The 15327-nt window shown below is 47.7% G+C and overlaps 1 protein-coding gene across 1 annotated transcript in view; it reads right to left on the reverse strand.

Moving 5' to 3' along the window:
* Positions 1-915: 915 nt before the first annotated feature.
* LOC106582550 (protein FAM117B) overlaps positions 916-15327 on the reverse strand; it is a 76435-nt gene continuing 62023 nt past the window's right edge. Inside the window, exons 5-7 of the mRNA XM_045707801.1 lie at positions 6034-6484; positions 1684-1807; positions 916-1336 (exon numbers count right to left, since the gene is read on the reverse strand). Of these exons, the coding sequence (XP_045563757.1) occupies positions 961-1336; positions 1684-1807; positions 6034-6484 (951 nt within the window). The 3' untranslated portion in view covers positions 916-960. The remainder of the gene's footprint in view (positions 1337-1683; positions 1808-6033; positions 6485-15327) is intronic.

A 15327-nucleotide genomic window follows, 5' to 3' on the forward strand; every position in this document is an offset into this window, starting at 1 on the left:
GTAGGGGACTCTAGCCGGTCTGTTGGTAGGGGACTCTAGCCGGTCTGTTGGTAGGGGACTCTAGCCGGTCTGTTGGTACGGGACTCTACCCTGTCTGTTGGTAGGGGACTCTAGCCGGTCTGTTGGTAGGGGACTCTAGCCGGTCTGTTGGTAGGGGACTCTAGCTGGTCTGTTGGTAGGGGACTCTAGCTGGTCTGTTGGTAGGGGACTCTAGCTGGTCTGTTGGTAGAGGACTCTAGCCGGTCTGTTGGTAGGGGACTCTAGCTGGTCTGTTGGTAGGGGACTCTAGCTGGTCTGTTGGTAGGGGACTCTAGCTGGTCTGTTGGTAGGGGACTCTAGCTGGTCTGTTGGTAGGGGACTCTAGCCGGTCTGTTGGTAGGGGACTCTAGCTGGTCTGTTGGTAGTGGACTCTAGCTGGTCTGCTGGTAGGGGACTCTAGCTGGTCTGTTGGTAGGGGACTCTAGCTGGTCTGTTGGTAGGGGACTCTAGCTGGTCTGTTGGTAGGGGACTCTAGCAGGTCTGTTGGTAGGGGACTCTAGCCGGTCTGTTGGTAGGGGACTCTAGCCGGTCTGTTGGTAGGGGACTCTAGCCGGTCTGTTGGTACGGGACTCTACCCTGTCTGTTGGTAGGGGACTCTAGCCGGTCTGTTGGTAGGGGACTCTAGCCGGTCTGTTGGTAGGGGACTCTAGCTGGTCTGTTGGTAGGGGACTCTAGCTGGTCTGTTGGTAGGGGACTCTAGCTGGTCTGTTGGTAGAGGACTCTAGCCGGTCTGTTGGTAGGGGACTCTAGCCGGTCTGTTGGTAGGGGACTCTAGCTGGTCTGTTGGTAGGGGACTCTAGCTGGTCTGTTGGTAGGGGACTCTAGCTGGTCTGTTGGTAGGGGACTCTAGCCGGTCTGTTGGTAGGGGACTCTAGCCGGTCTGTTGGTAGGGGACTCTAGCCGGTCTGTTGGTAGGGGACTCTAGCCGGTCTGTTGGTAGGGGACTCTAGCTGGTCTGTTGGTAGGGGACTGCTCCTGCTGCTCCAGAGTCAGGGGAGAAAGGCTGAGGGAAGCCCCAGTAAGAGGTGTGCTGAGGTGGGATAAGGTAACGTTGGCCCCGGTCCCGGAGCTCTTCAGGCTGAGCTCTTGGGTGGTCGCGGGGAGGAGGGGCTTGAGGTTTAGTTCCTGCGTGGTCGTGGGGAGGAGGGGCTTGAGGATGCTGACGAGGCAGAAGGCCGAGCCACTGTTGGGGATAAAGTTGACCTTGTTCTTGTCTGGACCTGTGAGGAACTGAGGGACCTGCTGGGCAATCTTGGACCTCAGGAGCGGACAAGGGACCTGCTGGGGAGGCTTGGACCTGGGGGAGGGGAGGGGAGGGGAAAGAACAGGAGAGGAGAGGAGGGGAGAGGAAAAGAGAGGAGAGGAGGGTAGAAGAGAGGAGAGGGGGGGGGAGAGAAGAGAGCAAATGAGAGGAGAAGAGAGGAGAGAAGGACAACCGCGAACACACAGAGAGAACAGAAGTGTCACTAAACATAACAGCACATTCTGACTCAGCTAGTCTGGGGTCATTAGCATCATGTCAAGGTTTAATGCTCTGCAGGCTCAGGCACTACCGAGAGCGATAAAGGCAGAACAAGAAGAGAAGGACGACGTTAAGAAACAACAGCAACATGATAATTGATATGAGAGTAAAAAAGTACTGACTGTGTTTCCTCAGTGAAGACCTTGACTCTCTCGCAGCCCTCAGGAGGCTCTCGTTTGAACATGTAGCTGTTGTTTGGTCTAGGAGAGGAGGCGTATTTAGGGAGCGGAGAGCTGGGCCCGAGGTCTGGGAAAAGTAATAATAATAATTATTATTATTATTATGAGTAATTCTAACACACGTGATTAGTTATCAGCCTGGGCGGCACAGTGTTTTCCACAAGCACATGGGAGTAGCCAGTCAAATAAAAAGCTAGCCAGCCAGGCTCCACCGGTTCGGGGGGGGGGGGTTCGGGGACCCCCCTCCCCCAGGTTAAGATATTTTTGTTGAACAAGCTCTATTTTGGTGGCCTCTGGCACATTTTAATGCCTTGATTCCATCCAAAATACACAGCGAAATTATAGAAAATTGTGTTAAGTGTACCTCCCAGATTGGAAAATTGTTTTACAATTTAAAAGACTGAAAATGTATGAATTCAGTGTATTTTGTGTTGTTTTGGATACCGTCCAGCCCTATACGACTAGGAATATTTTGTAAGAGAAAATATGAGGACCACTGCAGTGGCACGTTAATTGGGGGAGGACTGGCTCGTGGTAATGTATGGATCGGAATCGGTGGAATGGTATCAAATACATGGTTTCCATGTGATGCCATTCCATCCACTCCGTTCCGGACATTAATATGAGCCAGTCGTCCTGTGCTGAGGAGGAGGATTCACCATCTTCATTTAATATTTACATAATTTACCTGCAGATAAAACGCCCCCAAAAAAAGCCTTACGGTATGCAAATTAGGGAGTCAAATTAACATCTCTTTTACCGTTTCGATAAGCTACTGACGAGTCACTCACTTTAACGTCACTGTCCGGCAAGTCCTGCTGGACTTCATATTGAAAATACAAACGAGATCTTTAGCTGACTTGTCCTGATGTGATACCATGGACATAGATAGTAAGGTACTTAACTGTTGCCCAGAAATTATTTGATATTGATATATAAAAAAAAAAGTCTGCATTTAGACCTTTTAAGGTTTGTTTTCTACAGACTATTTTATAGCCTTTGTTATTTTCTATACTTTATGATGTAAATGAGACAAATCAACACATGTAGTAGTGGGAAGGAACAAATTGGTTAAAAAAAAAATAATCACATTAATTGTATGTAATATTAACGTTGTATGATTTCTGAATGGTAAAGATACTGTATATGAGATCGACTTTATTCAGTCAGTTCCACACCTTTTATAAACTAGTCAAGCGTGCTGTTCGTCAATCAAAGTAAAGAGCCTATGCGCCTCTATTCAAATGCAGCATATGAAACGGGTGAAATAAAATAAATGAATGTGCCATTAAAACAATAGGCTAAGTGGAATTCGACTCATCGTTACCACAATATGAGTCATAATATGACTCTGGAAGAAATAGGAGCAGTTTTACGGGCTCCTAACCAATTGTGCTATTATGCATTGTTTGTCGCGCTATTTGTAACTAGAATGAACCAGACTAGTCGGACAACGAACACAATTGCATTTTATCTATGGATGCACAGAGATAACGTGACGAGATGCTGAGGCCCATTGTCGTGCCATTCATCCACCGCCATCAACCTCATGTTTCAGGGAATCTTTCTAGTGGAATAGGGCTCGGCTGACTAGGCTGGTTTATTCTGGTGGAATAGGGCTCGGCTGACTAGGCTGGTTTATTCTGGTGGAAGAGGTGCTCGGCTGACTAGGCTGGTTTATTCTGGTGGAATAGGGCTCGGCTGACTAGGCTGGTTTATTCTGGTGGAAGAGGGCTCAGCTGACTAGTCTGGTTTATTCTAGTGGAAGAGGTGCTCGGCTGACTAGTCAGGTTTATTCTAGTGGAATAGGGCTCAGCTGACTAGGCTGGTTTATTCTGGTGGAAGAGGGCTCAGCTGACTAGTCTGGTTTATTCTAGTGGAAGAGGTGCTCGGCTGACTAACGAAGTATTTAAATGAAAAAGTAGCCTGCTGAAAATGAGTCTGTGTGTGTGTGTGTGTGTGTGTGTGTGTGTGTGTGTGTGTGTGTGTGTGTGTGTGTGTGTGTGTGTGTGTGTGTGTGTGTCAGAGTTGTTAGTGGGGTTACTGTAAACTGCTGATGTAATAAGGGCTTTATACAACGAACAAAAATAGAAACGCAACATGCAAATTCAACATTTTTCCGAGTTGCAGTTCATTTATGGAAATCAGTCAATTTAAATAAATTCATTAGGCCCTAATCTATGAATTTCACATGGCTGGAAATACAGATATGCATCTCTTGGTCACAGATACCTTTTTAAAAGGTAGGGGCGTGGATCAGAAAACCAGTCGGTATCTGGTGTGACCACCATTTGCCTCATGCATCGCGACACATCTCCTTCACATAGAGTTGATCAGGATGTTGATTGTGGCCTGTGGAATGTTGTCCTACTCCTCTTCAATGGCTGTGTGAAGTTGCTGGATATTAGCGGGAACTGGAACACGCTGTCGTACACCTCGATCCAGAGCATCCCAAACATGCTCAATGGGTGACATGTCTGAGTATGCAGTAGTCCATGGAAGAACTGGGACATTTTCAGCTTCCAGGAATTGTGTACAGATCCTTTCAACATGGGGCCGTGTATTATCATGCTGAAACATGAGGTGATGGCGGCGGATGAATGGCACGACAATGGGGCCCATACCATAACCCCACCTCCACCATGGGGCCCATACCATAACCCCACCTCCACCACGGGGCCCATACCATAACCCCACCTCCACCACGGGGCCCATACCATAACCCCACCTCCACCACGGGGCCCATACCATAACCCCACCTCCACCATGGGGCCCATACCATAACCCCACCTCCACCATGGGGCCCATACCATAACCCCACCTCCACCATGGGGCCCATACCATAACCCCACCGCCACCATGGGGCCCATACCATAACCCCACCTCCACCATGGGGCCCATACCATAACCCCACCGCCACCATGGGGCCCATACCATAACCCCACCTCCACCACGGGGCCCATACCATAACCCCACCTCCACCACGGGGCCCATACCATAACCCCACCTCCACCACGGGGCCCATACCATAACCCCACCTCCACCATGGGGCCCATACCATAACCCCACCTCCACCACGGGGCCCATACCATAACCCCACCACCACCATGGGGCCCATACCATAACCCCACCTCCACCATGGGGCCCATACCATAACCCCACCTCCACCATGGGGCCCAAACCATAACCCCACCTCCACCACGGGGCCCATACCATAACCCCACCACCACCATGGGGCCCATACCATAACCCCACCTCCACCACGGGGCCCATACCATAACCCCACCTCCACCATGGGGCCCATACCATAACCCCACCTCCACCATGGGGCCCATACCATAACCCCACCTCCACCATGGGGCCCATACCATAACCCCACCTCCACCATGGGGCCCATACCATAACCCCACCTCCACCATGGGGCACTCTGTTCACAACGTTGACATCAGCAAATCGCTCGCCAACACGACGCCATACATGCTATCTGCCCGGTACAGTTGAAACCGGGATTCATCCGTGAAGATCACACTTCTCCAGCGAGGCCAGTGACCATCGAAGGTGAGCATTTGCCCACTGAAGTCGGGTTTGGTGAGGATGACGAGCATGCAGATGAGCTATCCTGAGACGGTTTCTGACAGTTTGTGCAGAAATGATTTGGTTGTGTAAGCGCACAATTTCATCAGCTGTCCGGGGTGTCTGGTCTCAGACGATCCCGCAGGTGAAGAAGCCGGATGTGGAGGTCCTGGGCTGGCGTGGTTACAAATGGTCCGCGGTTGTTAGGCCGGTTGGATGGACTGCCAAATTCTCTAAAATAACATTGGAGGCGGCTTATGGTAGAGAAATGAACATTTAATTTAGCTGTCAATAGCTCTGGTGGACATTGCTGCAGTCAGGATGCCAATTGCACACTCCCTCAAAACGTCACACACTTGTGTTGTGTTGTGTGACAAAAATCCCCATTTTAGAGTGGCCTTTTATTGCCCCCAGCACAAAGTGCACCTGTGTAATGATCATTATGTTTAATCAGCTTCTTGATATGCCACACCTGTCAGGTGGATGGATTATCTTGGCAAGGGAGAAATGCTCACTCACTAACAGGGATGTAAACACATTTTGAGAGAAATACGTTTTTTTGTGCATTTGAAAAAAAATGTCTGGGATCTTTCATTTCAGCTCATGAAACCAAGTTGTGTAAAAAAATAAAAATGTTTTCAGTATAAATACAATTTTATTTATTGATCAGTAGGTAGGGAGGGAGGGAGGGTCTCTGCTATGTGTCTGTGGTTTCCTTACCTTTTTCTCCGCAGTCCGTTAGCAGCTCATCACCATTAGGCAAGGGGCTCTCTCCCTCTCCCACTCCGTCTCCCCCTCTCTCCCCCGCCGTCTCCGTGTCAGTGGGGACAGTCAGGAAGGAAGGGGAGACGGACTCGGAGCGGCTGCTGACCACGCCACCTCCACTGGCCCCTCTCCCACCCTGGGGTGTCTGGGTGTTGATGCTGCGGAAAACAGAGCTGCTGTAGGAGCTGCTGTAGGACCGTGATGCGATTGAAGGGGAGGAGGAGCGTTGGGACAACGGTGGGGGGGCACGGCGTCCATCGGGGACACGGTGGGGGTGTAGCTCGTCCCTCTCTCCTGCGTCGCAGATTATAATCCTCTCTATTTCTTGGTTCAGCCCTTCCACACTGTTCCGCATCCGAGACACAGAGGACTTGATGGGAATCAGGACAGTCTTTGGGATTGGGGCCTGGAGAGAGAGAGAGAGAGAGAGAGAGAGAGAGAGAGAGAGAGAGAGAGAGAGAGAGAGAGAGAGAGAGAGAGAGAGAGAGAGAGAGAGAGAGAGAGAGAGAGAGAGAGAGAGAGAGAGAGAGAGAGAGAGAGAGAGAGAGAGAGAGAGACCGAGAGAGAGAGAGAGAGAGAGAGAGACCGAGAGAGAGAGAGAGAGAGAGAGAGACCGAGAGAGAGAGAGAGAGAGAGACCGAGAGAGAGAGAGAGAGAGAGAGAGAGAGAGAGAGAGAGAGAGAGAGAGAGAGAGAGAGAGAGAGAGAGAGAGAGAGAGAGACAGAGAGAGGAGTGGAAGCAATTCAAGTCCAATGGGCACAGGAGGACCTGAATCCCCTTTATAACAGACTTGGTCCTCTTCTCTTCGACATTAGCATCTCAATAACCACTTATCCTCAACAAACATGAAGCAGCGACACAGCACCGCTTAACTATTCCTGCTGCTCTGTGTGTGTGTGTGTGTGTGTGTGTGTGTGTGTGTGTGTGTGTGTGTGTGTGTGTGTGTTGTAGATGTGTAGTGTAAATACAAGTAAACCACACACTCATGTAAATTGACTTACACAAATACCATTCATAGACAGTGTCCCACACAGACAAAATGTTCAATCAACAATACCAATAAGAAGATACTTAACAACAGAGTAATAAAACCCAACTCTGAGGTCTAGACCTTGGGATCAACAGCAGGAGGGGCCCCATCCAGCCCAGTCTCTCTCTGGGGAGGAACGGCCCCGTCCAGCCCAGTCTCTCTCTGGGGAGGAACGGCCCCGTCCAGCCCAGTCTCTCTCTGGGGAGGAACGGCCCCGTCCAGCCCAGTCTCTCTCTGGGGAGGAACGGCCCCGTCCAGCCCAGTCTCTCTCTGGGGAGGAACGGCCCCGTCCAGCCCAGTCTCTCTCTGGGGAGGAACGGCCCCGTCCAGCCCAGTCTATCTCTGGGGAGGAACGGCCCCGTCCAGCCCAGTCTCTCTCTGGGGAGGAACGGCCCCGTCCAGCCCAGTCTCTCTCTGGGGAGGAACGGCCCCGTCCAGCCCAGTCTCTCTCTGGGGAGGAACGGCCCCGTCCAGCCCAGTCTCTCTCTGGGGGAGGAACGGCCCGTCCAGCACAGTCTCTCTCTGGGGAGGAACGGCCCCATCCAGCCCAGTCTCTCTCTGGGGAGGAACGGCCCCGTCCAGCCCAGTCTCTCTCTGGGGAGGAACGGCCCCGTCCAGCCCAGTCTCTCTCGGGGAGGAACGGCCCCGTCCAGCCCAGTCTATCTCTGGGGAGGAACGGCCCCGTCCAGCCCAGTCTCTCTCTGGGGAGGAACGGCCCCATCCAGCCCAGTCTATCTCTGGGGAGGAACGGCCCCATCCAGCCCAGTCTCTCTCTGGGGAGGAACGGCCCCGTCCAGCCCAGTCTCTCTCTGGGGAGGAACGGCCCCGTCCAGCCCAGTCTCTCTCTGGGGAGGAACGGCCCCGTCCAGCCCAGTCTATCTCTGGGGAGGAACGGCCCCGTCCAGCCCAGTCTCTCTCTGGGGAGGAACGGCCCCATCCAGCCCAGTCTCTCTCTGGGGAGGAACGGCCCCGTCCAGCCCAGTCTCTCTCTGGGGAGGAACGGCCCCATCCAGCCCAGTCTATCTCTGGGGAGGAACGGCCCCGTCCAGCCCAGTCTCTCTCTGGGGAGGAACGGCCCCATCCAGCCCAGTCTCTCTCTGGGGAGGAACGGCCCCGTCCAGCCCAGTCTCTGGGGAGGAACGGCCCCGTCCAGCCCAGTCTCTCTCTGGGGAGGAACGGCCCCGTCCAGCCCAGTCTCTCTCTGGGGAGGAACGGCCCCGTCCAGCCCAGTCTCTCTCTGGGGAGGAACGGCCCCGTCCAGCCCAGTCTCTCTCTGGGGAGGAACGGCCCCGTCCAGCCCAGTCTCTCTCTGGGGAGGAACGGCCCCGTCCAGCCCAGTAAGAAGGGCTATATAAATACATTTGATTTGATTTGAATATCGATTGATTAACTCTACCCCTGTCTGACAGACAGACATTTACATTTTTTTTTACATTTTAGTCATTTAGCAGACGCTCTTACCCAGAGCGACTTACAGTAGTGAATGCATACATTACATACATTTAATTTAATTTCATGCATTTTTTTGTACTGGCCCCCCGTGGGAATCGAACCCACAACCCTGGCGTTGCACACACCATGCTGGCGTTGCAAACACCATGCTCTACCAACTGAGCCACAGGGAAGACCATTTCAGATTGCAATCTGAGTGTACACATCAACATCAAGTTCAACTGAGGCTTAAGTCTGATGTTTGGACTGGTTGATTGCGTACATCATCCGCCAAACCCAGATTTGTCCCGCCGGACTGCCAGATGGTGAAGCGTGATTCATCACTCCAGAGAACGTGTTTCCACTGCTCCAGAGTCGAGACAGTTTTACACCACTCCAGCCGACGCTTGGCATTGCGCACGGTGATCTTTTAGGCTTGGGTGCGGCTGCTCGGCCATGAAAACACATTTCATGAAGCTCCCGGCAAACAGTTATTCTGCTGACGTTGCTTCCAGTGGCAGTTTGTAACTTTGGTAGTGAGTGTTGCAACTGAGGACAGATGATTTTTTTTTTTTTATATGTGCTTCAGCACCTTGTCGGTCCTGTTCTGTGAGCTTGTGTGGCCCTACCACTTCACGGCTGAGACGTTGTTGCTCCAAGACGTTTCCACTTCACGATAACAGCACTTACAGTTGACCGGGGGCAGCTCTAGCAAAAATCAAATCAAACTTTATTTGCCACATGCGCCGAATACAACAAGTGTAGACTTTACCGTGAAATGCTAACTTACAAGCCCTTAACCAACAATGCAGTTCAAGAAGAGTTAAGAAAATATTTACCAAGTAGACTAAAATAAAAAGTAACACAATAAGAATAACAATAACGAGGCTAAATACTAATTTTATACTAAATCTTAATTTAGTTTTTGTGTTGTATGATTTGCATTCAACAAGCTTTGAATGAAGGACATCTCCAATGTTCACTCAAAAAGGCAATAGTTCTGAACTGGATTTGATTTTGTTCTTGAAAATTATTTATAATTATCTTTTAAACTTCCACTGACTAATCTAGTGCTCAGTTATCACTTGGCTCGTGTAAATAATTCTGTAGTTGCCCCTTATAAACATCCTAAGGTCAACATTCCCATAGTGTTCACATTTCTCTAATGTAAATGTTGTATAAACAGACTAAACTATTTATTTGGGAAATATCCAGTCTTTGCTTTTTCCTTCAGTACCATGCTGATGATTTCAAATTGTATTGGATTTAAAAAAAATAAAATAATCTGTTAAGACATTGAATACATTTTGTTAACTACCGTAATTTCCGGACTATAAGCCGCAACTTTTTTCCCACGTTTTGAACCTCGCGGCTTAAACAATGACGCGGCTAATATATGGATTTTTTTTCCGCTTTCACATTTTTTTCTAAAAAAAAAAAACACATTCTGTGACGTGCTCAGTTTTTTGGCGGCATGAAGCTTTCATTAGACCAATGAAATTGCCGAACGGGTTATTAAGGTCAAACAACTTTTTTGTTTACTGTTTAGATTAAATCGAGCGCTCTCAAACTTCCCATCATTCTGATTACGGGAGTCATTTTTGTCACCCTGATTCCCTGGGGGCACAACAAAGTATTTGCAGCCACTCGACATCGGTGTAAATCGTGCATTTAAGGTGGCGCTCCGTGTTCAGCGGGAGGCTTGGATGACAAGTGGGGAGAAATCCTTCACTAAAACGGGCCGCATGCGAAGAGCAACTTATGGTCAAGTCTGCCAGTGGGTCCTGAGTATTGTCAAAAAATCCACTATCATCAACGGGTTTTCGAAAGGCTGGACTGCTGCATGTTGAAGAGGGCTCAGCGGGGGATTTGCCTCCGGATGAAAGTGACGAGAGCGACAATGAAAACGATCCAATATCGGATGAAGTAATTCTGAGGCTATTCAACTCCGACACCAAAGGAGATGACTTCAGTGGTTTGTTTCAGTGCACAGGAGGAGGAAGATAGTGACCAATGACTTTCTTGGTAGGCTACTGTTTACTGCTAATTTTTAGTTACAAGCCGTGTTTCGTTAAAGCCTGTGTAAAGTTCATTTGTTTCAATGTACCGGTAGGCACCTGCGGCTTATAGACATGTGCGGCTTATTTATGTTCAAAATAATATAAAAAAAATGTATTCAGTGGGTGCGGCTTATATTCAGGTGCGCTTAATAGTCCGTAAATTACGGTATATTTACAACATTTTAGTGTGTTTAGTGTCACAGTTCACCATAAGGTGTAACTAGTACTGAAGCAGTTTTCTGACCGGATACTTTGTTACTCTTACGGGAAGTACATTCTTAAAAGGGCTACTTTTATTTTTACTCGAGTAAATTTACAATCTAAGCAACAGTAGTTTTACTTAAGTAACGTTACAGATCTTCAGTACTCTACCCATCTCTGCCTCATATAAACTACAAAAAAAAACTTTTTGGTGGGGGAACAAGACATTTTGTTTTCCCATAATCCCATACGGAAATGTTTCAACCCCAAAGTAAAGTGCAGAGTTCAGACAAATAGCTTCAAAAGCTGTTTTAAACAAGTACTGTATATCATAGAGCTATACCTGAGGCCATGCCACTGGACTGGGTCTACAGAGAATACTGTATATATATAGAGTACTGTATATCATAGAGCTATACCTAGGGCCATGCCACTGGACTGGGTCTAAAGAGAATACTGTATATATATAGAGTACTGTATATCATAGAGATATACCTAGGGTCATGCCACTGGACTGGGTCTACAGAGAATACTGTATATATATAGAGTACTGTATATCATAGAGCTATACCAAGGGCCATGCCACTGGACTGGGTCTACAGAGAATACTGTATATATATAGAGTACTGTATATCATAGAGCTATACCTGAGGCCATGCCACTGGACTGGGTCTACAGAGAATACTGTATATATATAGAGTACTGTATATCATAGAGCTATACCTAGGGCCATGCCACTGGACTGGGTCTACAGAGAATACTGTATATATATAGAGTACTGTATATCATAGAGCTATACCTAGGGCCATGCCACTGGACTGGGTCTACAGAGAATACTGTATATATATAGAGTACTGTATATCATAGAGCTATACCTGGGGCCATGCCACTGGACTGGGTCTACAGAGAATACTGTATATATATAGAGTACTGTATATCATAGAGCTATACCTAGGGGCCATGCCACTGGACTGGGTCTACAGAGAATACTGTATATATATAGAGTACTGTATATCATAGAGCTATACCTAGGGCCATGCCACTGGACTGGGTCTACAGAGAATACTGTATATATATAGAGTACTGTATATCATAGAGCTATACCTAGGGTCATGCCACTGGACTGGGTCTACAGAGAATACTGTATATATATAGAGTACTGTATATCATAGAGATATACCTAGGGCCATGCCACTGGACTGGGTCTACAGAGAATACTGTATATATATAGAGTACTGTATATCATAGAGATATACCTAGGGTCATGCCACTGGACTGGGTCTACAGAGAATACTGTATATATATAGAGTACTGTATATCATAGAGCTATACCTAGGGCCATGCCACTGGACTGGGTCTACAGAGAATACTGTATATATATAGAGTACTGTATATCATAGAGCTATACCTGAGGCCATGCCACTGGACTGGGTCTACAGAGAATACTGTATATATATAGAGTACTGTATATCATAGAGCTATACCTGAGGCCATGCCACTGGACTGGGTCTACAGAGAATACTGTATATATATAGAGTACTGTATATCATAGAGCTATACCTGAGGCCATGCCACTGGACTGGGTCTACAGAGAATACTGTATATATATAGAGTACTGTATATCATAGAGCTATACCTGAGGCCATGCCACTGGACTGGGTCTACAGAGAATACTGTATATATATAGAGTACTGTATATCATAGAGCTATACCTGAGGCCATGCCACTGGACTGGGTCTACAGAGAATACTGTATATATATAGAGTACAGTATATCATAGAGCTATACCTAGGGCCATGCCACTGGACTGGGTCTACAGAGAATACTGTATATATATAGAGTACTGTATATCATAGAGCTATACCTAGGGCCATGCCACTGGACTGGGTCTACAGAGAATACTGTATATATATAGAGTACTGTATATCATAGAGATATACCTAGGGCCATGCCACTGGACTGGGTCTACAGAGAATACTGTATATATATAGAGTACTGTATATCATAGAGCTATACCTAGGGCCATGCCACTGGACTGGGTCTACAGAGAATACTGTATATATATAGAGTACTGTATATCATAGAGCTATACCTGAGGCCATGCCACTGGACTGGGTCTACAGAGAATACTGTATATATATAGAGTACTGTATATCATAGAGCTATACCTAGGGCCATGCCACTGGACTGGGTCTACAGAGAATACTGTATATATATAGAGTACTGTATATCATAGAGCTATACCTAGGGCCATGCCACTGGACTGGGTCTACAGAGAATACTGTATATATATAGAGTACTGTATATCATAGAGCTATACCTAGGGCCATGCCACTGGACTGGGTCTACAGAGAATACTGTATATATATAGAGTACTGTATATCATAGAGCTATACCTAGGGCCATGCCACTGGACTGGGTCTACAGAGAATACTGTATATATATAGAGTACTGTATATCATAGAGCTATACCTGAGGCCATGCCACTGGACTGGGTCTACAGAGAATACTGTATATATATAGAGTACTGTATATCATAGAGCTATACCTGGGGCCATGCCACTGGACTGGGTCTACAGAGAATACTGTATATATATAGAGTACTGTATATCATAGAGCTATACCTGAGGCCATGCCACTGGACTGGGTCTACAGAGAATACTGTATATATATAGAGTACTGTATATCATAGAGCTATACCTGAGGCCATGCCACTGGACTGGGTCTACAGAGAATACTGTATATATATAGAGTACTGTATATCATAGAGCTATACCTGAGGCCATGCCACTGGACTGGGTCTACAGAGAATACTGTATATATATAGAGTACAGTATATCATAGAGCTATACCTAGGGCCATGCCACTGGACTGGGTCTACAGAGAATACTGTATATATATAGAGTACTGTATATCATAGAGCTATACCTGAGGCCATGCCACTGGACTGGGTCTACAGAGAATACTGTATATATATAGAGTACTGTATATCATAGAGCTATACCTAGGGCCATGCCACTGGACTGGGTCTACAGAGAATACTGTATATATATAGAGTACTGTATATCATAGAGCTATACCTAGGGCCATGCCACTGGACTGGGTCTACAGAGAATACTGTATATATATAGAGTACTGTATATCATAGAGCTATACCTAGGGCCATGCCACTGGACTGGGTCTACAGAGAATACTGTATATATATAGAGTACTGTATATCATAGAGCTATACCTGAGGCCATGCCACTGGACTGGGTCTACAGAGAATACTGTATATATATAGAGTACTGTATATCATAGAGATATACCTAGGGCCATGCCACTGGACTGGGTCTACAGAGAATACTGTATATATATAGAGTACTGTATATCATAGAGCTATACCTGAGGCCATGCCACTGGACTGGGTCTACAGAGAATACTGTATATATATAGAGTACTGTATATCATAGAGATATACCTAGGGCCATGCCACTGGACTGGGTCTACAGAGAATACTGTATATATATAGAGTACTGTATATCATAGAGCTATACCTAGGGCCATGCCACTGGACTGGGTCTACAGAGAATACTGTATATATATAGAGTACTGTATATCATAGAGCTATACCTAGGGCCATGCCACTGGACTGGGTCTACAGAGAATACTGTATATATATAGAGTACTGTATATCATAGAGCTATACCTGAGGCCATGCCACTGGACTGGGTCTACAGAGAATGCTGTATATATATAGAGTACTGTATATCATAGAGCTATACCTGAGGCCATGCCACTGGACTGGGTCTACAGAGAAGGGTGTTTTTAGAGGTCCTCACAAACAATGTGTGTGTGTGTGTGTGTGTGTGTGTGTGTGTGTGTGTGTGTGTGTGTGTGTGTGTGTGTGTGTGTGTGTGTGTGTAAATAAGATTCAGTAGAGGAGGACTGAGCCCAGCACAGCGACAGATGGTGCTCGAGTCTGGGACATGCACGCACACACACACACTGACGCGTGCGCACACACACACACACACACACACACACACACACACACACACACACACACACACACACACACACACACACACACACACACACACACACACACGCACACACACACACACACACACACACACTAGGGGACAGCTGAACAGAGTGTGGCTGTTAATTGTCTCCCTGGCAAAGTTGAGGAGAGACAGAGGGATACATTCACCACATGCTGCACTAATTCATGGTCAAATACAAAACAGGAGAGAGCGGGAGAGAGGAGAGAGAGGAGGCGAGAGAGGGGAGAGAGAGGGGAGAGAGAGGGAGGAAAGAGAGGAGGAGAGAGGGAGGAAAGAGAGGAGGAGAGAGAGGGGAGAGAGAGGAAAGAGAGGGAGAAAGAGAGGAGAGAAAGGGGAGAAGAAAGGGGGGAGAGAGAGGAGAGGAGAGAGAAGGGGAGAGAGAGAGAGAGAGAGAGAGAGAGAGAGAGAGAGAGAGAGAGAGAGAGAGGAAAGAGAGGGGAGAGGAGAGAGAGAGGAGCGCGAGAGGTCCTGTGTGTGT

Source organism: Salmo salar, chromosome ssa25 (genome assembly GCF_905237065.1).
Source record: "Salmo salar chromosome ssa25, Ssal_v3.1, whole genome shotgun sequence".
In the NCBI taxonomy this organism is placed as follows: domain Eukaryota; kingdom Metazoa; phylum Chordata; class Actinopteri; order Salmoniformes; family Salmonidae; genus Salmo; species Salmo salar.